The sequence below is a fragment of the Erithacus rubecula genome (assembly GCF_903797595.1).
Source record: "Erithacus rubecula genome assembly, chromosome: 28".
Taxonomy (NCBI): Eukaryota; Metazoa; Chordata; class Aves; order Passeriformes; family Muscicapidae; genus Erithacus; species Erithacus rubecula.
The window spans coordinates 3,938,956-3,966,707 of record NC_136680.1 but is presented as its reverse complement, the minus strand read 5'-3'; the positions used below and the strand labels follow the sequence as shown (position 1 = coordinate 3,966,707).

The 27,752-nt window shown below is 52.3% G+C and overlaps 2 protein-coding genes across 3 annotated transcripts in view; both read left to right on the top strand.

The window, feature by feature from the left end:
- Window positions 1–391: 391 nt before the first annotated feature.
- Window positions 392–20,994, top strand: SCAMP4 (secretory carrier membrane protein 4). Its single transcript, XM_079328629.1, has 8 exons — window positions 392–502; window positions 5,422–5,492; window positions 5,885–5,938; window positions 8,594–8,722; window positions 12,559–12,715; window positions 15,540–15,641; window positions 16,815–16,932; window positions 17,970–20,994. Exons 3-8 carry the CDS (start codon window positions 5,932–5,934, stop codon window positions 18,144–18,146), a joined length of 690 nt encoding a protein of 229 aa, XP_079184755.1. The 5' UTR covers window positions 392–502; window positions 5,422–5,492; window positions 5,885–5,931; the 3' UTR covers window positions 18,147–20,994.
- Window positions 20,995–24,825: 3,831 nt separating this feature from the next.
- CSNK1G2 (casein kinase 1 gamma 2) overlaps window positions 24,826–27,752 on the top strand; it is a 40,112-nt gene continuing 37,185 nt past the window's right edge. Inside the window, exon 1 of one of the 2 annotated variants that reach the window (XM_079328582.1) lies at window positions 24,826–24,989. The gene's annotated coding sequence lies outside the window, so the exon portion shown is untranslated. The remainder of the gene's footprint in view (window positions 24,990–27,752) is intronic. The other variant, XM_079328583.1, reaches the window with a different exon arrangement.

Below are 27,752 nucleotides of genomic sequence, written 5' to 3'. Positions count from 1 at the left end.
GGCACTGCCCTGTGCCAGGGCTCCCCACCCTCCCAGGGAACAATTCCTGCCCAATATCCCATCCAGCCCTGCCCTCTGCCACTGGCAGCCATTCCCTGTGTCCTGTCCCTCCATGCCTTGTCCCCAGTCCCTCTCCAGCTCTCCTGGAGCCACTTTAGTCACTGGAGGGGGCTCTGAGGTGTCTCTGAGGTCTCTTCTCTTCCCGCACACCCCCAGCTCTCCCAGCCATGTCCCAGCCCCGGGAACATCTCCCGAGAACAGCCCCAGGCGGGGTCGGTCCCGGTGCTTCGGACCATTCTGGCCCTCCCGGCTGCCGTCCCGCGCCACCGCCCCTCCCCGCCGCCCTGCCCCTCACATGACAGCAGCGGGTGTGCTCCGCGAGGCCCGCTGGGAGTTGTAGTCCGTAGCGCGGGGCGTGCAGCGGCAGCGGCTATTGGCGGGACTCTGTTTCCCAGCCCACCCCGCGGCGGCCCGGGGGGAGCGGGACCGGGCGCTCGCTGAGGTGGGCGCGGGGGGATCGGGCCGGGGGCGAAACGGGGGGAGGGATGGAGGAGACGCGGGTCGGGGAGGGGGAGCGTGGCTGGGGGGAGCTGGGGACCGGGAGGGGGAGGTGAGGGTCGGGGGGTGCCGGGGAGGGGCACTGTGAGTGTGGGGGATGAGGGGGAGCAGGGGCACGGAGGAGGGGCGGGGGAGCCGGGAGTGGAGGCGCTGCGGGCCGGGAGGGGGCTCGGGGGGGCGATGACACTCCCTCAGCCCCGGGTGTAACGGGGGGAGCCCGGGAGGGGAGCGGGGCAGCTCCGGGGGCGATGGGGAGGCTGGGCCTGGGCAGGGATCGGGGACAGGTCTGGGGGGACGGGCCGTGTGTGGGGCAGGAATCGGGGACAGCCCGGGCGGGGCGGGATCGGGGATCGGGGGCGGCCCCGCTGGGAGCCGCTATCGGGGGCAGCGGGCGGGAGGAGCCGGGCCGGGCTGTCCCCTGGGCCCCCAGCCCCGGGGCTCTGCGGATTTGCCCCCCGCGGCTCCTGCTCGCCTTGGCCCGGGGGACACGGCAGGGACACGGCCCTGCCCCCGCCCGGCGTTCCCCAGGGTTTGGGGAGTGAACCTCTCTGATCTGTGTGCTTTGGGTACCCGAGATGTGTGTGTTGCCCTCGATAAACAGCACCTGGATGGTGTAGTTTTATTTCCCCTTCTAATTTCCCCTTCTTATTTCTGGTCTCTGCGTTTTGTAACTCTCTCAAGAAACTCTTTTGTGGAATCTGTGATGAAGAGAGCAGTGGGTTAGAAATGAAGCAGTTGGTGGATTGATTTATCTGCATTTCAGTGTTATTCTGGGCTAATTAATATTTTTGCTGCTGTCTGCAGTCCAGTTCTTCTGTGTAAGTCCAGTCTGAGCAGGTGACAAGGGGTGGAACAGGCTTGTATCTGAAGCACGGGTATTTCTGTGCTTTTTGTCTTCTTGAACTATGAGTTTCTGTTCATCAGTGGCCACACTTCACTTCTGGATGTGATTGTACCAGAATCAATATTTGTCTGCTGTGGTTTTGCATAGGAAAATTAAGGCTCCTGCTCACCTGCTGAGGCAGCAGGTATAGGGCAGTGTAAACAGGCTGGGGGAGCCCTGAGGGGAATTGCTTCCAGTTCTGCTGTCTCCCTAGCTCCAGGATGGGGGCAGGTGGGCAGCAGAAGCCTCTGTGTAACCAGGAATCCCCACAAAGCTCCTGGAATTTTGAGCTGAACTTGGAATGACATGGGAGAGGGATAACCCTTATAACTTCACTGTTTCGTGCTCCTTTTCTCAGGGCTCTGCTGCCACAGTTTCCCCTTTCTCCCTGATTGTGCTGGATGTATTTTGGAGTTATTTTTTGGCTGGTTGTGTCACTGCAGGGACAGTGTCCCACCCTGTGAGGGCTGCTGGTACGTCAGGGAGAGGAAACACACCAAAGCCAAGCTGTGTCAGTTCTGGTTTATAGTGCTGAGCTCATTGTTTTGGAGTGGCTGCTACTGCTGCCTTGGGCTCTCTGGGAAGTTCCTGGTATGATCTGGGCATCTGGAAGAGGACTCCAAACCTTCCTGGGCAGCCCCTGCCAATGGCTGAACACCCTTTCCATGGAGAAATTCCTTTTGATATCCAACCTGAACCTTCCCTGGGACAACTTGAGGCCATTTCCTCTTGTCCTGTCACTTGTTCTCTGGGAGCAGAGTTATCAAAACCAAATGAAATAGTAAAGGCAGTGCAGAAAATATCCTAAAGCAAGGACTCAGAAACTGAGGGATTTGTTGAATGGAAATCTTGGGATATTGGGTTCTTCTGAGGTTGGCTGGGACACCTGCAGGGCACAAGAGAAGCCCATGTCCAGTGAATCTGATCTTGAGGACATGCTCCAGGCCACTTGGTGGGTTTATGGCAAAGCAGGAATGAATTCAGCTCTCCCACCTCCCTGTCACTGCTCCTCTTTTGCCCTGGCCTTGTTCTCTGCCACCTTTCTGTGGTAGTAGAAAAAACAGTTGGGAGAAATAACAGACTTTTAGAACTATTTGATAAGGGCAGAATAAAGCAGGGGAGTTAGGAGGAGCATTTGCAGTAGCAGGAATGGAAAGGATAGTAAGTTTGCTGATAAACTAAATTGGGGAGAGCTGCTGACCCCCTGGAAGGCAGAGAGGCCCCACAGAGTCCCTGACAAACACTGGAGCTGAGCAACCCCCAACATGTGACAGGTGACAAGGGCAAGTGTCAGACCCTGCCCTGGGATGGGGCAGCCCTGTATGCAGGGACAGGCTGGCATGAGAGCTGGAGAGCATGCCCTGGGAAGGGACCTGGGGGTCCTGGTGGGTGCTAGGCTGGATCTGAGTCACCACTGGCAGCCCAAAGGGCCACCGTGTCCTGGGGCACCAGGCCAGGGAGGGATTGTCCCACCCTGCTCTGCACTGGGGCAGCCCCACCTCCAGTGCTGGGGCACCTCGGGCACCACAAGGTCAGAAGGAGCCAAAGCTGTTGGAGAGTGTCCAAAGGAGGGACAGGGAGCTGGGGAAGGGCTGAGGAGCAGCTGAGGGCACTGGGCTGGTTCAGCTGGAGCAGAGGAGACTGAGGGGAGACTCCTCGGGGGCTGCAGCTCTTGCCCAGGGGAGGCAGAGGGGCAGGGGCTGAGCTCTGCTCTGGGACAGGAACAGGAGCCCAGCAAGGGCTGGAGCTGTGTCAGGCCTTGGCATGGAGCTCAGGGAAAGGTTCTTCCCCCCGAGGGTGCTGGCACTGCCCAGGCTCCCCAGGGAATGGTCCCAAGGCTGCCAGAGCTGCAGGAGCGTTTGGACACTCTCAGGGATGCTCAGGGGGGGTTGTTGGGGGGCTGGGCAGGGCCAGGGGCTGCACTGATGATCCATGAGGGTTCTTTCCAGCTCAGGATATTTCAGTACTCTGTGATACTTAAAATGTGTCTCAAAGCAGATTCACACATGTATTCCTTCACAAAATTTTCCCTGGTCTGAGATGGTGCAGTTTCACACTGCAGTCAGATTCAAAGGAATTGTGTTGTTGTGTCTAGAAAAACAGCACTGCTTGTGTTCATGTCTTGGTTTGAGAGGGAAGTGGTGTCCCTGGAAATGACACAGGGCATTTTGTCTGCAAGATCCTGGTGAAGAAAAGCTCTGAGTGTCTCCAGTGGAGTCCTGAGTCATGTGCATTGGACTGTGAACTTCAGAGTTATTCATTGACCACAGATGAACACAGTGGAAAAAGGAAGTTCACTTCACACCAGAGTTTCCTTAGCATGTGTGGGATTTTCCTCCCTCCACAAGCAGTGGGTTATTGATGAAGAAAATTTCTGCAGTGGGTGTAGGGTGTTGAGTTCCACCTATTCCAAATTAAACTGAAAATATCCAGGTGGAGAGAGATCTGCTTTACATATTGGAGAGGGTGTAGTGATGGAGAAAGGGGGAATGGTTTCTAACTGATGGAGGGCGGGGTTAGATTGGCTGTTGGGAAGAAATTCTTGGGAAGAAGTTTCCTGTCTTTACCAGGAGCTGGGAAGGTCAGCACTTCTCAGGAAGTGATCATTCAGTGTAGAACATGGCCTTGTGTGCTTACCCTTGCTGAAAGAAGTGTTCTTGATGCTGCTCTGTGGATCCAGACCTCATCATTCTATGAAAGGGGGTGCATCACCAGAATGCTGCTTTGTCTGGGGGTTTTATTTATTTGAGTTAAAATCTCTGCAGAACCACAGGTGTCCTTGAGAGAGAAACCATTGTCTGGCTCTGTCAAGCCAGGAATGTTCCCCTCAGTCTTTTCTTCTGATCCCTTTTCCAGTGGACAGACACCTCTCTGCAGCTGGACACCAACACTGAAGTGCAGTAGCTAAATAATCCTCTTCTGAGCAAGGACCTTATTTGCAGGCTCATTCTTCAGTAAATGGTTCTTCTCTTGTAGTGCTTTAGTGTAGCTGGTGTCCATGGGCCATTTGTTTTCTACCCAAAATTCTCAACCTAGAGCAGCTGCAGAAGGGTGGGGTGAAGTTTTAATGAAGCTTTCTTAACTGTCTTCACGCTTTGTTTTCTATTCACACGTGAGAAAAATGCAAAGCAAAAGGTTCCCATTTCCAAACCATCAGTTACAGAGCTGATGGGATGGATCCCTTAGCAGCTCCCAGGGGACAGAACCTGCTGCCCACACTCTGGGGCTTCCTAGACACTGGTCCAGGAAAAGAATATGTTCTCCTCTGTGCTGACATATTTAAGCTTGTACATCTCTGCAGAGGAAGAACAGGCTGCTGGTGCAGTGCTGGGTGCTGTTGTCTCCATGGGCTGGGTTAGAGTAGCTCAAATGAAAAAAGCAAAAGGAACCCAACAAAACAGCTATGGCAGTGCAAAACTCTGCAGCCTCCAGACCTTACCTGGGGCACTCAGGAGGGCAGCAGGGAGGTGCAGCAAAGGGCAGCCAGCTGCTGGAAATCCTGAGGGGTTTGGGTACAGTGTGGCTGCTCTGACCCTGCTGCTGCAGCTGCTGTCTGTGTTTTTAGGGGCAGATTTTAGTCTAGACTGCATTAATTTCTGTCAGACTCCACAGTGCTGGTTTGCAGGGTTGGTTTGTGTGTTCTGTGTTTCCATTTTGGGATTTGCAGGTAGGGACACATGGTGTTTTTATCCTTAAGGAAGAAAGGGTGGAATTACAGTTCAGCAAAGACCTCTCTGTGTGTTTCATCTGTGGGATCAGCTCTGCCAAAATCAGCAGCACAGCTGATGCTGGGTAAACTTCCCAGGATTTGCTTCTGCCAGAGTTACAGCCACGCTCTGTGGTGGTAACAGGAAGAATGAATCTGCATTTGTGCAGAATTTCTAAAATAACAAGGGGTGTTGGGTTTGGTTCCAGCTGATTATTTTTTTGTTAATCAGGAGTTCAGTGCCCAGCTAACAGGGATTATCTGTTTGTTCCAGGAGTTGGGAAGCACCACAGAGAGCCAGGAGCCAACTAATCATCTCAACACCTAAATGAGGCATTAAGTTTGGTGAGCTCTACACATTCCTCTTCCAATGTATGAGCTCTGCTGGGTCCCACCCTGACCTGTGTGGCTGCCCCTGGGAGCTGCAGGTGTTCTGGCAGGGGCTCCTTGAGCATCCTCAGCCTTTGCCAGGGAGTACCAGGGGCAAATTTGTTTGCTGCTGGATGATACAAACCTTCCAAGTGGTTGAATGTTGCCAGAGCTTCCTCTGCACAAGGAGAAATCAGGATCCTTTCTGGGAGGCTCCAGCTCTCATGCTTTGTGTGATTGACACCAGTAGTTTGTAGTGGGAACCCCAGGCTCTTGTTTGTCACACACTGGGAACATTCCCAGTTCCAGGAGGTTCTCTGGGTGTGCTGTTAGTGGCATGTGCTGACCTGATTTTCTTTCTCCAACAGATCTGTTGCTGTGTCTGAAACCTCACCAGGGAACACAAGTATTAGAAATGGCAGGTAAGAGCAGCTCAGATAGGGCAAGTAGGTTTCAGAGAATGTTGTTCATGATGCTGTGGTGGCTGTAATGTGTCAGGAATGTGACCTGTGTCCCTTCCCAAGACCTTGGTGATCCCTAAAGCTCTTCAGCTACTTCTCTTGCTTTGGTCACATTCACTTTCCTGCTGTGTCCTGATCTTTCACCTGAGGTTTCTGCTCAAGTGATAAAGGTTCAGGTGTGACTTGCTTGAAAGTTTTGTGAGGGTGGAATTTATTCAGCATAAAAGTACATGAGAATAATTCCTTCTTTCCAGAGAATTTCCACAGTGTTCCTAGCCATTCTATTGACATTAATCCATCTGAATTTTATTTGCAGTGCAATTAGTAACAAAATTCCAACTTTTTTTTTAAATAAGAGAGAGTCTGGAATTTGCCTCTAGCTGCTTCTCATGTTGCAGTTTGGTTTTTGAAAGCATGGGGTGCATTTGCTGATCTGATGTGTTGATCCCAGCCTTGGTGGGAGAACTGTAGCACTCCAAGCTCTGCAGTCAGACATGAAAGGGAATATTTTGATGTAATTTATTTTGTCTAATCTCAGAAGTAACCCAGAACAGCTGGGAACTGCAGGGTCTCTGGGTGGGAGGAGGTGGGCAGCAGCTGGGCAGCAGCAAGGAAGAAGTGTAATCCCCAGCTTTGTGTACCTAGCAAACAATCCTGAGGGTGTTTGGACCATTTAATGAGCTTTAGAAATGACAAACTGCAGTGGCTTCTTGGTTTTGGCCCCACCACGTGGGAACTGTGCACTGGGAGCTGGCAGCAGCTCTGCTGCCCATGACAGAAAATGGGAGAGAGCAGAACCACAGGAACAATCTGCAGCTTCAGCTGTTGAAGACAGGGACAGAACATAAGTCTCCTCACCCCACAGGAAAATAAAAAAAAAAAAAATTGTTAGTGAATCTGCTTTTACTGCATTTGATTAATCTTGGTCTTACTGGATTCCCTAGAGACCTGTCCTTTCAGCTTTAAAATCTGTGTCCCCTCCCTTTCCCTTGATCCAGCATTGTTAAATCCCTTTCTAGGCTGCAGGGACACACTGTGCAGGAGAAATCCCATTAGGTGTTTACAGCAAACAAAAAATGGATGCAAAGGAGTCCAAATTCCTCTGGACTTTGAAAGCATCTGTGGCCATCAGCTCTCCATGGGATGGAGTCAGCAGTGGTATTAACCAGTAACTCAAATCAGCTTGGAGGGGCATCTAAATTAATATAAAATGGGTTTAAGGGAGGTGGGTGAGGAGGGGCACAAGCCTTGATGTTTGTTTTTATCAGGAGAACTCAAATTGGGCTGGTGACTTCAGACATTATTCCATAGCTACTTCTGATGTATTCCCAGTGGGTGTTCTCACCAGATTTTCTGTGTGAAAATATGCATGAGGGAAAGCCTTTTTCCTTCCTAAAGCCTGGCTGCAGCTCTAGGCTCTTCCCTGCCAACCTTCAAACAGAGCTGAGGAGCTGCTCCTGCAAAATGTCTCCTCAGCCAGAGATAATGGGAAGAGAAGGGGAGCTCTTGTGCTGACAGCTCTTGTTCAGACATTTCCTCCTGTCTCCTGTGCCATTTGGAGGTTTTCCCAGGACATTCTTCATCTCTTCCTCTGGTTGTTTTTAATTCTGTTTACTGGGGCTGAAGGAGGCTAGAGACAATTAGTCACAATGCCCTGGAATCAAACTTTAATCAGCTCTGGAAGGCAAGAGCAAACATTCCCAACATGTAGGAGCACACATCCAGGCACAAAGACAAATCTGGGAGCTGACAGCAGCAGAGGATTCAGGCATTTAATTACTTGATTTTGAAAGAGAAATTCTTCCCAAGGTAGGGTTTTCTTCACCATATAGCTTTTGGCAGCATTTGCTGATTTATTATCTATGAATGCAAAGTTTTTTCTTTATTTCTTTGCTTTTTTGTTGTTGGTTTTTTGGTTTTTTTCTTTTTCCTAGGGCTTAACCTTGCAGGAAAAACTTCAATGTACCCTTTCTCCATTAAAAATCTTGTGTGTTTTCAACACAAGATCATCCCTGACACAGAATCATGGAATCACAAAATCTTTTGGGTTGGAAGGGACCTTTAAGCTTGTCCAGTTCCAAACCCTTCCACTGTCCCAGGCTGCTCCAAGCCCTGTCCAGCCTGGCCTTGGGCATTGCCAGGGATCCAGGGGCAGCCACAGCTGCTCTGGGTACCCTGGTACAGCTGGTAGCTGAAGGTAAATCTGCTTGTCTGGACACTCCCCAGCCTTTATTTCCTCCTGCTGTGGATTTCTGAAGGGTTGTAACTGAACACCTCTGTGCAGCTGTTTCCCCCAGATGTTGCTGACACCTTCCCCTTCCTGAGGAAGCTCATCCTGGAGCTTATTTTAAGGTGGTTTTTTTTTTTCTTGTAGCACCTTTCACACAATTCACACTGATGTGTAAAGGTGTTAAATCCATGTGATGTTTATTAGCTTGTTCCTATTCCCCCTCTCTCAGCCCTGTGTGTAGTAGAATAAATGTCCTGTCCACTAGTGAGGAAGAAAACCAAAATATTTGTAGTCCAGGGAGAGGATGAACATGCAGCAGTGTTGGGAGGGTGTGGAGGATACAACACATTTCTGCTCCCAACTGAAATCTGTGTTCTGTGTTCCAGAAAAGGTGAATAACTTCCCACCACTTCCCAAGTTCATCCCACTGAAACCATGTTTCTACCAGAATTTTGCTGATGAAATTCCCATCGATTACCAGTTCCTGGTGAAGAGAATCTATCATGTGTGGATCTGTAAGTTGAATAAAAACACCTGTGCTGGGAAAAGGTATTTGTGTAACAAAACCTCATAGATCTCAATGACTAATGTGCTTTAAAGTTTTGATGAGGAGCAGTGAACCCCTTTAGAATACTCTAATTTTATGCCTGAATTTTAAGCTGCTGTGCCTTGAATCCTTGCAAGATTTTGGAGAAATCAGGGTGTCACTACTGGAAAAGTCTATTAGTAAATAGCAGACCAGTTTTGATACCTGGATTAATGTCGAATGATCATAGAATCCCAGACTGGTTTGGGTGGGAAGGGACCTGAAGGATCATCCCATTCCACCCCTTGCCATGGCAGGGACACCCCCCACTGTCCCCAATGTCCAGCCTGGCCTGGGACACTGCCAGGGATCCAGGGGCAGCCACAGCTGCTCTGGGCACCCTGTGCCAGGGCTCCCCACCCTCCCAGGGAACAATTCCTGCCCAATATCCCATCCAGCCCTGCCCTCTGCCACTGGCAGCCATTCCCCATGTCCCGTCCTTCTATTCCTTGTCCAAAGTCCCTCTCCAGCCTTTTTTAAAGCCCTATTTAACTCCCAAAAATAGCTACCTTAAGGAAGTTCCCAGTTCCCCCAAAGTAAGAGGAATAGGAGAATTTTAGACAAAATAATTGTGGCCCATTTGCTGCTACCTGGCTCCCCACCTCACTCTAGGAAAGCTAAAATTCCCTTTTATCCCCACATTTCCCTTCCCAATGGCAGCAGTGTCTTGTATCTGCATGCTGGCTCTTCCTTAGCTCTCCAGAGCCCCCCAGACATTCCCCATCCTGCTGGGGTTGGGAGCTGATCCTGTCACAGCTGCTGATGTGCTGATACTCTGTGTGAGCAGAGCTCCTGGCCCTGGGCTCCTCTTGTTTGCCTCAGAAACCAGAAATGAAAATTGACCATTCTTCTCCAAGGAATGAAATCAGTGTGGCAGGACTAGGAAACCACAGGGAAAGCTTTGGAAGATTAAGAATCTTTTTGCCTTGCTTATCTTTTTTTCTCCAAATACTTGTCATCCTCTTTACCCTTCTCACTGAAGGAAAGCTTGTTTTCTGCCAGCTCTGCATTTGATGGCAGGGCTTTTATTCCAGATGCACGGGATGTGTGTAGGAGAGAGATTTGTGTGCATAAATAATGGCATAATCCATGGCTCCATTGTTCTTTGGTTATGTGGAGCTGCTGCAATGAGCTCTGTAATTTTCTTGCCTGAAGAAGCTGCCTGTCCCTCCAGACTCACTGGTGCAATGTTGAAGCTGTAAAGCTTCCTTTGTCCTCCCCTCTCCCAAAACAAAGAGTCCCTCAGTCGAGTTAATGGCAGGCTGGAGGAGAGCCAGGGGTTTGGTCATGGCCAGGAGAACTGCCATTTGCACCAGGAGTTTCACATTTCCATCTCCTGCACTCTGGAGTTTCACATTTCCATCTGCAGCACACTTCCTTTGGGGGTCTCCCTGATTTTTTTGGCATCAATGGAGAGAGACATGTAAAGGGAAGAAGGTAAAGAAGAAAAAGGCAGTTTTGAAAAGAAGAAAGACAACAAGTTGTTGCTGGAAGGGTGATTGCTCATTACTTTAATTGGATGTGAGCACTGGATTAAGGTGGAGGGAGGTTTGGGGAAGGTTGTACCAGAGCTCCCACTGCTGGAGAACAAACTCCAACCTGAGGCACAGGGAGAGCCAAAAGTTCCTTGACACTTTGGAGATGCCCTTGGCTTGGTGTTGTTATGTTGGGTATTTTAAAATAAGTAACTTTTGGAGAGTAAATAGCTTCTGAAAATGAATATTTGGAGAAGTACAGCTAATTGGTGTGTAAATGAGATATCATAGATTCATAGAATCCTAGAATGGTTTGGGTTGGAAGGACCTGAAAGCCCATCCAGTGCCACCCCTGCCATGGCAGGGACACCTCCCACTGTCCCAGGCTGCTCCAAGCCCTGTCCAGCCTGGCCTTGGGCCCTTCCAGGGATAGGGTATCTACAAACTGTTTTTTTTTAATACCTAGAATTAATTAATTTAAATAACTGATATTCTTCCCCCCACCAATAATACACATCCAAACCATTGTGGACAAGCTTTGTTGGCTACTCAGAAGACATTTTCTTTGCAGTAAAACAATTTTTTATTTTACACTCAGGCCATGTCTAAGTCAGAAGTAGCAGCTAGGTATAGGTTTCATTCCCCTGACTTGTCAGTATTGTCCGTATATCATATATAATACTTGTCAGTATTATTTTGTGACCATAAAACCTTGCAGTTGTTTAGGACCCCCAGGCTGTGTGAAGGCAGGTGGGTCAGTGCCAGGAGGAGAGGGAAGAGTCAGAAGGACCAAGGCAGTGATGGGCAATGGGCTGCAGAGCCATGGCAGGGAGTGAAGTGAGCAATGGGCAGGACATGTTTCCTTGCACAGGTGCAGAGAAATTCAGGGATTTAATTTTGCCTGAATAACTGAGATCCAGAGTGTTACCACGAGCTCATCACCAGGCTGTGCTGGAGGGTCTTTGGTGTGTGGACCTTGCACATTCTCATTTTTCTGTGCTTGTTGATACAGATTACCAGAAAGAGTTTTAAGGGTCACCACCAGTTTTCCAAAATAGGAGCTTGTAAATTGGCCTCTTTGAGCATGGCAGAGCCTGGGGCATGCAGGGACAGCTGCAGGGAGCCCCTGGCTTGGGACTGAACCCCCTTTCCAGTGATGTGGGCCCAGGAAAATAGAGGAGCAGCATCCCTTCTTATATTACTATTTAGTGCTACTGAGCACTGCTGTGCTCTGGGGGCCTTTGTCAACTGTTCCTTTTTATCCAAGTGACAGGAACAGGGATGTGAAAAGGCCTCTAAGCCACCCCTGTGGTCCCGTGTTCTCAGCCTGATTGGAGTTTGTTTATCCCCTTGCTCAAGGCAGCACTGCCAAGCCCCCAAGCTGATATCCAGGCTTCCTCAGAGGCCCAGGGAAGCAGAGAGAGAGCCTGCAAGGCACTGAGCTGGCTCAGAGAGAGCTCCTGAGGCAGCTCCAGCAAGCACAGAGTCATTCAGAGGTGGGAGCAGGGCTACAGTCACCCCCCTCTCCTCTCACCAAGGGATTTTGGTATAAATGAAAATTAGACCTTGCTCATAATTTATAATAACACTGGCCTGAGTCTTGTATTGGTCACATCAGTTGCTACCTAAGCTCTCCATGCTTTGACAGGTTGTAAAAGAGTTCCCTCATCCCTGTGCTGCAGGATCCCTCTGGAGCTGGATGTTCTGTGCTCTCAGCTCCAGGTCACACAGGAGCCTTTGACTCACTCAGAGCAGCTGCACTGCTGCTCCAGGGACCCTTCCCATGGTAACCCTGGGGGCTTCATGGAGTCCTGGGATATCCTGAGTTAGCAGGGCCCCACAAGGACTGTCAGTCCAGACCCCCAACAACCCCCCCCTGAGCATCCCTGAGAGTGTCCAAACGCTCCTGCAGCTCTGGCAGCCTTGGGACCATTCCCTGGGGAGCCTGGGCAGTGCCAGCACCCTCGGGGGGAAGAACCTTTCCCTGAGCTCCATGCCAAGGCCTGACACAGCTCCAGCCCTTGCTGGGCTCCTGTTCCTGTCCCAGAGCAGAGCTCAGCCCCTGCCCCTCTGCCTCCCCTGGGCAGGAGCTGCAGCCCCCGAGGAGTCTCCCCTCAGTCTCCTCTGCTCCAGCTGAACCAGCCCAGTGCCCTCAGCTGCTCCTCAGCCCTTCCCCAGCTCCCTGTCCCTCCAAGCCCTCACACAGCCCCAGCCATTCTCTTTTGTTTCCTTTAATCACAAAATCCTGCAATTTCCCCATCCCACCTTCCTTCCTCTGCCCTCTCCCCAGTTTACTGCATCACTCTGGCTGTGAACCTCATTGCCTGCCTGGCCTGGTGGATTGGGGGTGGCTACGGGGTCAACTTTGGGCTGGCCATCCTCTGGCTGCTGCTCTTCAGCCCCTGTGGCTACGTCTGCTGGTTCCGCCCTGCCTACAAAGCCTTCCGGTGAGTAAAGCCAGGAGCTGCCTCTGCTCCAGCTCCTCTGCAGGTTTCCCCTGCTCTTACTGGGGGAGATCTCTCTGGCTGGGATGAGGTTTCAGCACCTGATGTCTTGTTTGCTTTCAAAATGAAGATGAATGTGGCTACTTTTAAATATTAGATACGGGATCGAGGGTCACGTAAGATTGGAGGTGAGAATTTTGCCACTTCTAAGAGGGTTAAATTCATATTTTACTTGAATATCTCAAATGTAGAAGCAGCCTCATTTCAGTGCAGCATTAGAATAGGTACTAATTTGGTAAGGCTTCATTGAGGCTTATTTTGATGGAAGACTATTATTAGTTTTTGAGAATGCTTCTGATTTCTGTCTCCAGCTACTTGAGAGCTTGTCTGCTTAGCTTTTTAGATAAAAGCAGTTCCCTGGAGTCAGTCCTTCTGAAACTCCACAAATATTTAAAGCCATCCTACATTTTTGCTTTAATTAATAATCATTTGCATTTGCTGTGGACCACGAGGCATCACTCAAACATTAATGTGTAAAGTGTGGCAGAGCTAGGAGGGTCTGAGCAGTTCCCAGCCTGACACAGAGAAAGGAGGGGCCTGCCCAGTGCCACCACCACACCCACACACCAGGCAGAGCTTTGCCCTCTGAAGGTGAAACTCTTCTGGTAGGATACTCTGGATTTTGGTTATTTACCTGTGATGAGCTGGTTTGGATAACAGCAAAAGCAGCTGATGGAAATGGGAGATGTCAGGTCCTGTCTAGCACATGACAAATTAGTTGTTTAAATGTGCTTCTGAACTGATGCTCTGTGTGTCCACAGCAATGGGCAGGTGCTGTTAAAGCATTGTGGCATTGTGGAATACAGGGAAGGGTCATTTCTGCTGAAAAGAGGAGATTGGATTTGTCTCAAAGTTCCAAATGACGTGAAAATCCCAGCTCTGAACTCTTGCCCTCTGGGGCTGGAGTTTGTCCCCATCCTGAGCCCAGAAGCCCCAGGGCCTCCAAGTGCTGGAGCTCTGTTCAAAGAAGAATTTCCATTCTAAAGTCTGGGAAAAATTACTCCTCCCTGCTGACCTCCCCCAGGCTCCACAAGGGCCGTTTCTCATTATTCCTTGAACGTTGTTTGGATGTGTTTATGCAAGTGAATGCTGAGAGGTCCCCGAGGTTACTCTGTGCAGAGACTTGTAGTTAAAAAAAGACTCAAGCCCAGGGACAGAGTGGGAGCCCAGGGATCATCCCCTGGGACAGCTGGGAAGAGGCAGAGGGGCAGCACTGCTGGGATCACAAGTGGTGATTGCAGAGGCACAGTCAGCCCTGGAGGATGCCACCCTTCAGTGCTGGCACCCTGAACTGGGAGAATGCTTCTGTCATCCCACTGCATCCCAAATTAAATTAGCTGCAGAGCTAGGGCAAAGCTGTAGCAAATCTGCACCAGAAAGCTGGATGAGAAATCACCTTTTCTCTGTATCCCCAGTAATTCCTGCAGATCCTTTCAAATGAAGACTCCTCCAGCCCCTTCAGGTCGGAGTTGGAAGAGTCTGTTTGAAGGCTCAGCCTCAAGCCTAATCCTTGTTAATTGGATTCTGACAGGCACCACAGTCAGCAGGCCCTGCCTAAAGTATTTCTTTCACTGCTGTACTCTGAGGTGGTATTTGAAGGGTGGGATTGTGAGGATATTCAAGGATGACAAATATTCCAGAGCCACCATCTGTGAGACACCCAGACCAACACGGGCAGCTCTGAGGAGCGTGGGTCTGACTGGAGGCTTCTCCACATGCTTCACCTCCCTCATCTCCTCCCAAGGCATCAGAAGCTAGAATTACAAAACTGACAACCATTAGCATAATAAAAATAATTAAAATAATAAACATTTAAATACTTTTGGGGTTTAAGCAGCAGCTGGCAGTGATTGGAGCTCTTTTCTAAACTCCCCTTTGTACCAAACTGCCTCACAAGCACCTGAAGTGCTTTTTGTAGGTCTGTAGATAAATCATTGAGTTCCTTAGAGTGTGGGAATCATTTGTATCATTAATAATGATAGTTTGAGGAGCTTCAGATGTGCCTGAGTGGCTGGTTTGGTGGGATGAGGATGTCTTGTGGCAGAGCCCAGAGTTGGGCAGGGCAGTGTCGGGCCCCCAGTGCACCCATGACAGTCTGTGAATATCCCTGCTCAGCATCTTGCTTAGGGTTATTTTCCTGCTAATTACTGTACCTGCATAAACTCAAGCACCTCACCTCTACATCCTGAGCATGGGGAGCCTGCAGAGATGGGAAGTGTGCCTCTGTTTTCAGGGTACCACCCACCTCTTGTGGCTATTTTCCTTTCCACGATGTCCCAGTGCTGGATGATTTACCATGGGCGTGGGAACATGATGACAAGCAGGCACTGAGACATTCCCAGCTGGAATTCTCGTGCTCAGTGATCATTTTTAGTGTATGGACCAGCTCTGCCTGCCAGCATCAGGGCCCTGCCTGCCTCCTTGCTGGGGTGGAGCTGGGCAGGTGTCAGGCTGGGCTGACATTCGGTCAGGGAATGATTCAGCCTCTCTGTGTAGGAGACTCGTGTTCCTCAGCCTCCCTTTGTGTGTCATCATATGTGCAATTCCTTGGGGAGAGCAACTGCAGGAGCCAGGTTATTGGGAGCCAGTCTGTGCTGCTGAGTCATGGAGCTGTGTGCTTTCACTGCCAGGCAAGGGGAGAAGCCTCCCAGCACACAGCATGGAGGGAACCCTCTGCAGTCACCACTGTGGAGGGTTTGAATGTGGTGGTGGCTGTGGAGCAGCACAAGGTGCCAGTGCCCCCCTGACCTGCTCTCTTCCTCCACAGGTCAGACAGTTCCTTTAATTTCATGGCCTTTTTCTTCATCTTCGGGGCACAGTTCCTCCTCACGGTGCTGCAGGCGATCGGCTTCTCTGGATGGGGAGCGTGGTGAGTGGGAATGCTCCAGCAGCTCATGGGCTTGGAGAGGCTGATGGGAGCCTGTACAAGGAGGAGAAGAAGAAGCTTTCTGATTTCCCCAGTGGCAGAGCTGTAGCTGCTCTTGGGGTGCACCATTTGGGTTTCATTGCTGCCTTGGGCAGAAATCAAGGTCAGGTTGGATGGGACTTGCAGCAACCTGGTCTGGTGGAAGGTGTCCCTGCCCATGTGCTCTGGCTGAGCTTTAAGATTCCTTCCAAACCAAACCATTCTGTGATCTTCACCTGGTTGCTCTTTTAGCCTCGTCCCTCAGTGTCCATTTCCTCTGGCACTGAAGCTGGCTGTGTCAGGCTCAGCATTGCCCTCAGTGCTGGCAGCACACGGTGAGCTGAGTGTGGTGACTCATTGTTGGCCTATGAGAAGTACTGTGAGAGTTCTCCTAAAATAAATGGGAGCTTGTTAGTGTCTGCCTCTGGTTGTGTTATAATTGTTTGGCATTTTAACTTCCTGTCTGTAGACACTTGAGAGCAATTCCTGCTGGAACTACAAGTAATGGAAAGTTTTAGTACTCCATTTAACACTCTGGTTTCAGAATTGCTGATGCCTCACCTGGTGTTTGCCAGCAAAGGAATGGAGATGGAGTGTAAGTCACAGGACCATGGTGTTCCCTGATCCCAGTTCTGGTCTCTAGATGCACAACCTAAAGCAGCTTGGGAATATGTTTTCCCTTCCCAAACTCCATGCAGCTGGCTGTCCCTTAAAGCTCTTGAGTTGGATTAGTGAGGGATGCTGGCAAGTGAGAGTTGAGATCCTACAGAAATACCTGCATTGAATTCTGTCAATTATCTTCACTGTTCATTTCATTTTCAAGAGCATAAAAGCTGCCTTTTAATTTCTGGGTTATCAATCACAGAAAGGGGGAATGGTTTGGGTTGAAAGGCACCTTAAAGCCCATCCCATTCCATCCCCTGCCATGAGCAGGGATACCCCCCCCACTATCCCAGGCTGCTCTAAGCCACATCCAACCTGGCCTTGGACACTTCCAGGGATCCAGGGGCAACCACAGCTGCTCTGGGCAACCTCTGACAGGGCTTTATTAGTGAGTTAAACAATTTTTCTGTTAACAAGGACACTTTGAAAAGCAGATGATGATGATATTGTGTCTCTTTTTTCTGTTTCTTGCAGTGGATGGTTGGCAGCCATCACCTTCTTCAGCACCAGTGTGGCAGCTGCTGTGTTCATGCTGTTCCCTGCCATCATGTTCACCATGTCAGCAGTTGCAATGCTCATCTGCATTGTAAGGGTAGGTTCTTCTAGTGGAAATGGCCCTGCCAATGGAAGGGGAGCACAATGAGATGAGTTTTAAGGTCCTTTCCAGCCCAAACCATTCTGGGATTCTTCAGATCTCTCTCTGCCTTGGAGAATCCCTGCTGTGTATCACAATAATGTGAAGAGGCAGCTCAGCAGCCACCACAAGCCATCACTGCTTTGAAATGTTGCTCAGTGCAGTCAGTTGATACCTCTCAGAGTTTCTGGAGGACAAATCTAGACAGCACGAGACAGCTCAGGCTGGAAATTGTCACAGTGTCATGTGGTGATGTTGCTTTATGTCATGCAAAGCAAGCTTCATGTGGAGCAACCTGAGGCTGTATGAAGTGGGGAGGTTTGGATTGGATATTAGGAAACATTTATTTTCACAGAAAAGATTGCAAAGCATTGGAACAGGCTGCCCAGGGTAGTGGTGGAATCATCATCCCTGGGAGTGTTCAAATAATATGTGGATGGAGCCCTGAGGACATGGGTTAGTGATGAACATGGAGGAGATGGGCTGATGGTTGGACTTGGTGGTCTTGGAGGTCTTTTCCAGCCTCAGCAATCCTGTGATTCCATGGTTTGCTGCTCTTTGGGATGGTCAGTGGTGAAGCATTGAGGATGCAGTGGGGACCAGGTGTCAGGGTGGGAATTGGGTCTCTACAGAAACAAGGATTTGCAGAAGGATTCTCTGGAAAGCTTTGGCAGACAGGGAAAACAGAAGCTCTGTGGTGCTGGACTTTGTGTTGGAGAGGTTTCAACCCCCTGGCCTGGGCTGGCTGCCTTGCTGTGGGATCCCCCACTTGAATTCTGGGCATGCAGCTGAAATGTGTTCAAGTATTGGGTTATATTTTCTATCTGCACCTCTGTTCACTGTATTACTGCATTTTTTGTGCTTTGTTCCTTAGAAATCCAGCTCTTCACAGAGAGAGGAACAAATCCATGATCCTGTTCCCAAGTGGCTCTGCAGGGGCACAGCTCTGGGCTCTTGGTGCTGACCCTCCTCTTGTCCTCCCTTTTATCCCTTAGGTACATAAAATCTACCGAGGGGCTGGTGGAAGCTTCCAGAAGGCTCAAGATGAGTGGAACAGTGGTGCATGGAGGAACCCTCCCAGCAGGGAGGCTCAGTACAGCAATTTTTCTGGGAATAGCCTGCCAGAGTATCCCACAGTGCCCAACTACCCCTCTGGAAACCAATGGCCTTAAGCAGCACCAGCTGCAAACTGCCTGGATTCTCTCCTTTTTGGTCTTTTTATTCTTGTTCTTGGAAAAGATCATTTGCATTCCCCCCCAAGCACCCCACTCATCTCGGGGACCTTTCTGGTTCTTGTCTCCTGATCCCTGCAGAATATCTGTGCTCTCAGCCCTTCCCACCTCCACTGCACTGCACGGCCATGGCAGAAAGCTTTTTGTTTGCCTTGAGTCACCAGTATTTGCCTCCTTGCAGACTGAGAACAAACCCTTCACTGTCCTTGCTTGAGGGAATCCTCTCCTGACCATCCCTGGAAAAGGCTCAGCTTCCCTGCAATGGAAACACTCCCACAGCTGCTCCTGCCCCTGCTCCTGCCCAGCTTCCACGGAATGCCCAGCACAGCACCACACTGTCTGTAGCAAAAGCAATCAGAGCATTAGTAGCAACTGATGTTTACTCTCCTGGATGAATAATGTGGAATTTTTCACTCTAAGGGAAATGCAGCACTTAAATTATTTGGTACTGGTGACACTGAAGTGATTTGTGCAAGCTCCACCCTCCGTGGGAGGATCCCTGCAGGTAACAGAGCGTGCCCTGGGTGAGTCCTCGGATGTGAAGTCCCCACAAGTCCTCATTTGCCTGCCTCAGACTGTTGTGATGCTACAGGTCTTGCTTTCCCTGCTGCCAAAACCTCTTGTTGGATCTGTGTGCTCCAATGGGGCAGATTCATCTCCTTAGGTTCATGATTGCTCACTGGAGCCTGAACCAAAGCCCAGTGGAAACCAGCAGAGCTGACACTGGGCCTTGGTGTTCACCCTGGTACAGGGGCTCAGCACGAGATCTCCCCACCATGGAACTTCAGCCAGGTTTTGTGCTGGCCCAAGAAATGCCCCACAGGACACACCTTGTCCTGTTGGAAGCTTTTTCCTGGGTTCCCAGCCAGGAGCTGGATGCAAGATAATGTCTGATCTCAGTGCTGGAGCCCCAGTGTGGTTTGGAAATGCTTCTGTTATAATGAAGAGTTTAATTCTGCCTTCTGCTGGTGTAGCTGAACTCCAAACATGACAATGGGGTCTGGGACACCAGGGGAAGTTTCTTAGTCCTCATGGCTGCTGTTGGTTCTGTCACTGGCAAGACTTCCATGAGGGAGAGACTCCTGCTTTTCTCCAAGGATCAGCTGAAGGGAGAATGAAGCTGGTGAGAGGGATTGTTTTCCCTGAGATTATCCTCCACCTTGTCATTCATCTTCATTCTGTGCCTGAGCCATCCAATTGCCCGTGCCCTACAGTGATCCAGGCAGCAAAGGCTGCAGTTTCCTCTTCCCCCCCAGCCTGCTGTGAATTTTTTCAAACCTGTCCAAACTGGGAGGTCAGTTTCCAATTTTTTTATAGGAAGTGAGTGTTCCAAGTCTTTGGCTCTCAAAGTTTTGGCCAATGATCTAGAGTGCTCCATTTGGGAGACCTAGGAGGGGTTGGGCACCCTGGGGATCAGACCCAGAGCCTGCTGTCTTGGCAGGCTGTTGATGGGGTTATTCCAAATTCCCAAATTCCCACTGAGCAACTGGAAAACAAAACTGGCTCCTGGAAAGGGACAGGAACATGGTCCTAGCTAGGTGGAATTGATTTGCAAGTGGTCTATTGAAAATTTTCCTCTACATGTGCCTTATCTAATGAGATTCACAGAGGAGAGCTCCCACATCCCCCTCACCCCTGCAGAATTCCCTGTGTCCCTATTAACTCGTCCTGTGTCACACTATAAATAATAAGGGAAGCACAGTCTGGAGTCTGCATGACCCCTGTGTTACCAGGGCCAAAGCAAAAGCAGCCCCAGGTGGGAGGGCAGAGCCTCCCCGAATTTCCGTTTACAGCCACACTGACCCCCTGCAGCCCTGCACTGGCTCTGGGACACGGAATGTGCTCCCAGCACCGGGGGGTTTTCCTGGAGAGTGTGCAAAGTGCTTGGGAGGAGCAGCTCTTGGAGCCTTCTTAACAAAACACGGCCTGAGGGCGTTGTGAAGCTTTTAGGTGCCTTTGTCTAGTGTCAAGTGTAATTTTAAGTGTTCTTTGTCGCTTGCCATCGGAGTGATGAAAGAACTGCCTGGCGTTGACTCCCTGGAAATACGATGGATGCACCATGGGGTGAGGTCAGTGGGGCTGAAGGTGGCATTGGCCACACTTGGGAGCCAGGCATGGTCCTGCCCCTTGCCATCCTCAGCCTCTTGCCAAAATTCTTCCAAACTGTTTGCTACCTGCCCCATTTCAATGTGTCACCTTGGAGGTTTTGAAGGAATCAAGAGGAGAAGCCTTGCTGGGGGCTCCACATCCTGCTCTCTTTGGGATTTTCCTCTTGGAGAATCTGGGGGCTGTGTTCAAGCACCCACCCTCAGTCCCACTGGAAATGCTTGCTGCAAGGGGAGGGGGTGCCTGGGAGCCTGCCCACCAGAATGGTTGGAGCTGGACACCAAAATCACCCCCTGTCAGCCTGCACTGCCTGAGATCCCTGTGGAGATCAAAGCACCTCCAGGTGGGAGCTGCCATCTCATCCCCCTCCCTCCTCTTCGATGCCAGAAACCGTAATTCCAGAAAGTTGACCCAACACGCTGCCTGAACAACCGTGGCTTAAATTTTTATTTTTATTTTCTTTTTGTTTTTGGACTCTTGTATGTTTTTAAATGTTTACATTAGATTTCTAAAAGTTCTTAACACCATTAACCCAGCCCTGGCTCCTGGTGTGGTCGGGCGTCACGTGGCGTGTCTGTGTGCGATGTTTCATGTCACCTGTGGAGCTCTGGGTTTTGTTTGTGTTTTTCTCCTGATCACAAGACAATAAATGCTCATCCTGTGCTTGATGAGGAGAACTGGCCTCATGGGAGAAGTGTCTGTTCCTAGGTAACCAGAGTTATCTGGCAGAGGGAAATGGCAAAATCTCTGTGTTCCTCCAAAGTCTCCCACTGCATGTTGTTTTCTCTGTAAAAGAACAGCACGTTGATGGATGAGGCTCATCCTCTGTGCTGGGGACTGGTGTCAGTGGCTTGTTGTGGTTTGTACTCTTAGAGATGCCCCATCAGCTTTGGCTAAAGGTGCTGCCATTGTTCCCATCTTCTAACAACATGACTGGAGAGCAGAGCTGTGGAGAAAGTCCCATCTCCCAAGTACTGGGGTCATTTTTGTGGCCTTTCCATAGTGCAGAGAGCCCCTGGCAGTGTCTGCTTTCCCCAGTTATTGCCTGGAAGGAGGAGACTGTTACCCCTGAAGTAAATGGGCTTGGACAGCAAAGGTGAGTTGAATCCATTTAGCATGTGGCTGAATTTATTGCTTAAAATGTTTTTTCAAAAACTATCACAGAATCCCAGAATACTTTGTGTTGGAGGGGACCCTAAAGCCTGAGTCCCACCCCTGCCATGGCAGGGACACCCCCCACTGTCCCAGGCTGCTCCAGCCCCAGTGTCCAGCCTGGCCTGGGACACTGCCAGGGATCCAGGGGCAGCCACAGCTGCTCTGGGCACCCTGTGCCAGGGCTCCCCACCCTCCCAGGGAACAATTCCTGCCCAATATCCCATCCAGCCCTGCCCTCTGCCACTGGCAGCCATTCCCTGTGTCCTGTCCCTCCATCCCTTGTCCCCAGTCCTCTCCAGCTCTCCTGGAGCCCCTTTAGGCTCTGCCAGGGGCTCTGAGCTCTCCCTGGAGCCTTCTCTTCTCCAGGTGAGCACCCCCAGCTCTGCCAGCCTGTCCCCAGAGCAGAGGGGCTCCAGCCCTTGCAGCATCTCCATGGCCTCCTCTGCACTCATTCCCACAGGTCCGTGTCTTTCTTGTGTTGGGACCCTGGAGTTGGTCACAACACTCCAGATGAGAATACAGAAATCACCATATTGTGGTGTCACACCCCTGTTCCACTCCATAGCAGATATTTAATCCTGGAAGAGCCATTTCCCTCACAGCTGTTGTTGTGACATCTGCTGATCTCCATGTCTTCCCTGGCTCCAAAACCCTGTGCCAGCTTCCCCCTGCCTGGCCCTCACCATCCTTCTCTCTGTGACAGTGGTGCCCTGATGTGTTGAGCATGAGGATGGATTGGATTTTTCTCCAGTTCTTGCTCCAGGGTCTCATTCTCTGAGCACAAGGCACATTTTAACTCCTGCTCCAGCTGCTGCTCAAGCAGGACCTTGGCATTTGGAATGAGGGTTTTTTGCCTCTGCTGCAGGAGGACTGGGCAGGGTTTATCAGGAACGTGCCCAGACTCAGGAAAGGGGATGGCTGTGCAGCCAAGCTCAGCCCCCCACCCTGAGGGGGGTGAAAAAAAAAGTGAAAAAAGCTCTGAATTGCCATCATCGGGGTGTGAGGGACACTGTGAGTGTGTGGCTTTTCCTATTCTCTGATTCTTGCTGTGTTTCTGTCCCTGCAGTTTCCAGGGTGTTCCAGCTGGGAAGGTGTTGCCCACCTGCCCCAGAGCAGCTCATTCTCCCATTCTCCTGTGCAATCACAGTGCTCCCTTTGTGTTGTCTGCTTGTCACTGAGCCGCAGCTGTCTCGTGCCCACAGGAGAGGGACAAGGGTTCCTGGCTGAATGTTTCCCAACAGAAATTCCCTGGCTTTTCTTGCTCCCCTTGCTGGTTCTGTGGCATGAGCTGCTCGTGTCTCTGCAGGCCTTTGGCACACCCTGCACTCACCACTGGAGATTTGCCTTTGAAATAAAATCAAAACTACTTTCTTCCCCACTCTCCTGTTCCAGAGGGTGGTTCAATTCTCCAGCCAAATGTCTGAACAACCTGTGAGTTCTCAAAGTGTGTGAAATCACCACAAAATTGCAGATGGGGGAGGTGGGATGGGGCAAATAGGAAAGGAAGGGTTCCAGGGTGATTTTATCTTCCTCAGGGGTGATATCCTCTCAAGGGGTGATTTTATCCTCTCCAGGGGTAGGACATGTGTCACAGCACCTCAACACCCTCCTGAGGCAGGTCACAGCACAGGAACAGGATGGGAGCAGCTGGAATTCACATCTTCAGAATTTTCCTGATGCTCTAAAATCAGTGGTTTTTGTAGGAGCAAACACCCATGGGGAAAAATCCTGCAGCCAAACATAGTGGGGAGAGCTTTTCCCTAGAACATTTCTGCAACAGGAGAGACAACCAACTCATGCAGCTGGAAATGGGTACTTGGGATGATGCTGGAGACCTGATTGTCCCCAAAAACCACCCAAACTCATTTACCCATTGCTTGAAAATATTTTTGGGGTGCATCTGCTCCATGCTGTGGTGAAGATGTGACAGCAGGGTTGTGCAGGGTGTCCCTTCCCTCCAGCCTTACCCTGAGAGCCTCAGGGTAAGGATTGAGAAAAGGATTTAGGTTGAGGATTGAGAAAAAAGGGGTGAGAAATGATCCTCTGGCTGTGCCCTCCTTTGCTGAGGGAGAACATGTAAATAAATATAAGGCTTTAGGAGGTGGCAGTGGGCTCTGTGTCCCTGCTCAGTTCCTGTCCCAGCAGATCCCACAGTCCTGGAGCTCTGTGCCCTGCAAGACAGTGGAATGACAGTGCCTGTGTTTCCCTCAGAATGGCTTTGCTCGGGGCTGATGTCCCAAAAAAGGTGACAGTCCCTGTAAAATCCCACCCCGACTTCCCTCTGTTCCCGTTGGATGGGGTGCCACAGCTGTGCCACCCCTGCAGGAGTGCCAGTCCCCATCCTGAGGATCCCCCAGAGGGCTGGAGTGTGGATGGATGTGGGGATGAGGGAACTGTGCCCCAAAAAGGGGCTGTACCCCAAAACGGGTCTGTACCCAAACATGGGGCTTAAACGCCAGAATGGGGCTGTACCCCAGAACAGGGGCTGTACCCCAAAACAGGGGCTGTACCTCAGAACAGGGGCTGTACCCCAGAATAAGGCTGTACCCCAAAACAGGGGCTGTACCCCAGAATGGGGCTGTACCCCAGAACAGGGGCTGTACCCCAGAGCAGGGGCTGTACTCCAGAACGGGGCTGTACCCCAGAACGGGACTGTACCCCAGAATGGGACTGTACCCCAGAATGGGGCTGTACCCCAAAACAGGGGCTGTACCCCAGAATGGGACTGTACCCCAGAATGGGGCTGTACCCCAGAACAGGGGCTGTACCCCAGAACAGGGCTGTACCCCAGAATGGGACTGTTCCCCAAAACAGGGACTGTACCCCAAAGCAGGGGCTGTACTCCAGAATGGGGCTCTACCCCGGTGCGGTGCTCACTCGCATATTAAGGCCTGTCCCCTATAACTGGGTCGATGCCCCCCCCCCCCCATGCTGTTCCCTACAACAGGCCCGCCCCCCACCGGAGGACGGTGGCATCCAAGTCGCGACAGCGGCGCGACAACCCACATCGGAGCCATAGCCATCAGCGGGCTGGGACCCCACAGGGCACTGTACAGCGCGGCCCGTTCCCTGTGTGAGAGCTACGCCCGCCAGCCCTGCAGGGCGCTGAGGCAGCGCGGGCCCTGTCGCGACAGAGCGCCCGTCCCGACAGCGGCGCCGGGCAGCGCGGGGTTAACCGGAGCTGCCGTAAAGCGCGCGGCGATGCCGCAAAGCCGCGCCGCCGCCTGCCGGCTGCTATTCCCGAACGCGCCCTACGCCAGCGCCGCTGCGCCGCCACCCTCGCGCCCGCTGCGCTTGCGCCGCGCTCCGCCCCGCGGCCCGTATTCACGAAGCACGGCTGCGCCGCTGGCGTGCCGGGCGCGCACGGACGCGGCGCGGCTCGTACGCCGTTGGCGCAGCGCGGGCCGTACGCCGTTGGCGCAGCGGCGGAGGGGAGGCGAGCGGGGCCGGGCCGGGGGCGCCGCCATGGGGGAGCGGCCGCGGGGCAGCGGCGCCGCCGCCCGGCGCTGAGGGACCGCCGAGGTAACGCCAGGGGAGCACCGGGGGATGGCGGGGGCCTCGCGGCCTCGGCTCCGCACGGCCGGCACCGGGGAGGGGCGGCCGGGCCGGGCGGCGCCGCGGGCGGGGGCGGCGGGGCCGGGGCGGTGGCGGGGGGGGCTGAGCGCCGGGAGGGGCCCGGAGAGAGGAAGGGGCCGTGGGGGACGCGGAGGTGCCGGGAGAGGCCCCGGCTCGGCCTGGGGAGGTGGCCGGGTGGCGGGGGGTCGGTGTGGGTCGGGAGGGAATGGGGGCTGTGGGGCTCAGGCTGGGATCGGGGGTGCCGCAGGCTGTGGGCTCAGGCCGGGCCGGGCTCTGAGGGCCCAGGGCCGCCTCGCCCCGTCCCCTCCCGGCCGCGGCTCTTTGTGGCCCCGGGAAGGGCTGCGAGCCCCCGGTGCCCCCAGGCCGGCGGCGGCAGCGATGGGCTCGGATCCTGCCGCGGGTCCCTCGGCCCGCGCCCTGCCCGGCCTGCGGAGCCCCGCAGGATGCTGGCTCCTTTGTATGTGCCTTTCCTCTCTCCAGAGGGCTTGGGAAGTGTTTATTTGGGGAAAGGACACTGCTGAACCTGGTATTTAAAACGGCTTTTTTTTTCCTTTAGCGAAGCGGGTTGAGGATGAATGTGAGAAAAGGGAAAAGTGCCCTCCCCCTCCTGCCCCCAGCAGACAGGAGCCCACTCGAGCTGTCCTGAGGTTTGGGAATGAGGAGCAGCCTGTGCCTCCTGTGGCTGCCTGGCAGGAGGGAGCTGAGCCAGGAGCTGGGTCAGGATCTCGGGGAACAAACAATGGGAAGTTGTAGGGATGGTCAGGAAGGTGCCTTTTGTTTTGTGCACTGGGCAACGTGAAGACTCGCTGTGTTTGGTGCGTTTTAAAAGTTAAAAAGCAAAGTTTCACAAACCCCTTTTGGGTTGCTGTGGTATCAGCCTGTTCCAAACAGTTTGTGTTAGCTTGGACCCGGGTTGAAAGGTGTGTAAAACCTTTGGAAGTTGCCTCCTTAACTATTCCATTCGTTTTCTTTCCACACAACAAGTGGTTGGAGGTGTGGAAGTGCATTCTGAGGAGTGTGTGAGTTCACCTGCCAGCCAGGCTGCCCTGTCACACACAGTGTGCCCCCATCTCCCCACAGGTTTAAAAATTGGGCCTTATGTAACCGATTGGAGCAAACGTTTGGTGTTTGCCAGTGGTCTGACAAAGAATTGCTGCAAATTAGGGCAGGAGGCCTCCATGGGGAGCCTTTGCCGTGGCAGGATAGGCTTGGCTGCTGTGAGGAACTTGCCAAAGATTTGTTGGTTTTGTTTTAATTTGGTACGTTGCAGATAGGGACGTTGTTTGGTCAGTGTGTTATCACTCCTGAGCAGCTCTGGGGTGCTGGGAGGGTTGTGGTGCTGGCTGGCCCAACACCAGCATGCTCAGGTCTGTGGGAACATGAGATCTGGGGAGCCCCCAGCCCTCTAGGGGCTGTCCCTCAGCCTGGAGAGGGGGCTGTCCTCTGGTGCCTTAGGGCCTGATCTCCACCTCGTTAGCTGACAGCTCTGTGAGGCCTTATAAATCACTTAAAAATCACTTGTGTAGTTCCTTTGCCTAAGCAGCAGCTGCTCTGCTTTGCCCCTGCATCCCTGGGGTGCAGCTGCTGGTGGTTTGCAGGGCAGACCTTGTGTCCAGCAGCTTCCCCGGGCACACTGGATGGAGCTGTGTGCTCTGCCCTTGCAGCGTGGTGTGTGCTGCTTGCTCTTGGTGCAGCTCCTGAGAGGAGGAAGGGAGCCCTGGCAGCTCAGCAGGTTCCTGGGTGCTGCTCTTCTCAGTGCCCCTTGTTTTGTATTCCGTGTGAGAGCTCCTGTGCAGCCCGGGTGTTGTCAAAACTGTTAATACGGGAGTGACTCAGCGGATCAATGGGAATGACATGAGGGCTGTGCTCATGGACAATCAGTATTTCCCACCCCCCTCCGGCCCCAGTGGGCTGGAAGACACAATGTCTGAGAGCAGCTGCCAATAAACATCTTTGCAGGGCCTGGCTGTGCTCTGGAGCTGTCTCCCCCTGCCCACCCCCCTCCCCGTGCTTTTCCTTTCCTCCTAGGAGGAGCTGGGATGAGCTGTGCTGGAGCAGCACTCCTGTGCTTGGCTGCTCCCTCCAGGTGTGTGCCTGGCCCTTGATCTGGAGCTCTGCTGCAAGGCCCAGGCACTGTGTGAGCCAGGGTGGGTAGGAAGCTGTTTATCTCTGCCTTCAGACAGGAACTGCAGCTCCACAGGCACTCAAGGCTCGGTGGGAGGGATGAGGGAAGCCTCGGGTGAGCAGCAGCCCCTGATGTGCTGTTGTGGGGTGTGCTGGAGAGCTGCAGCCCCTGGGCTGGGGAGGAGACCCTCCCCTGGCTGTGGGGCTTGCTACCAGAGGACAGTGGCCTGGTTTGCCCTGTGCTGCTCCTGTGACTTCCTGCTGCAGTTTGAGGAGTCAAACCCTCTTCCCTTGTAGTGCTGCTGAGCGGGGACAGACTAGTGTGCCAGCACAGGAGTCCTTCGTGTGTTTGCCACGGCTTTTTGCTGAGAGCCTGTGGGAACAGCTCTGCCCACAGCCCTGTAATTGGGCTCTGACTGGGCAGACGTGGCTCGTTGTGGGTGCAGTGAGAAGCTGTGAACCTGAGCCTCCTTCCTTGGCCCAGACATGGTGTGACCTGGAGCCTGCTTCAGTCCAGCTGTACCCTGTGAGCTGGGAGGGCAGGCAGGTCCCAGCAGCTCTGGGCTTCTACTGGAGAACAAGTCA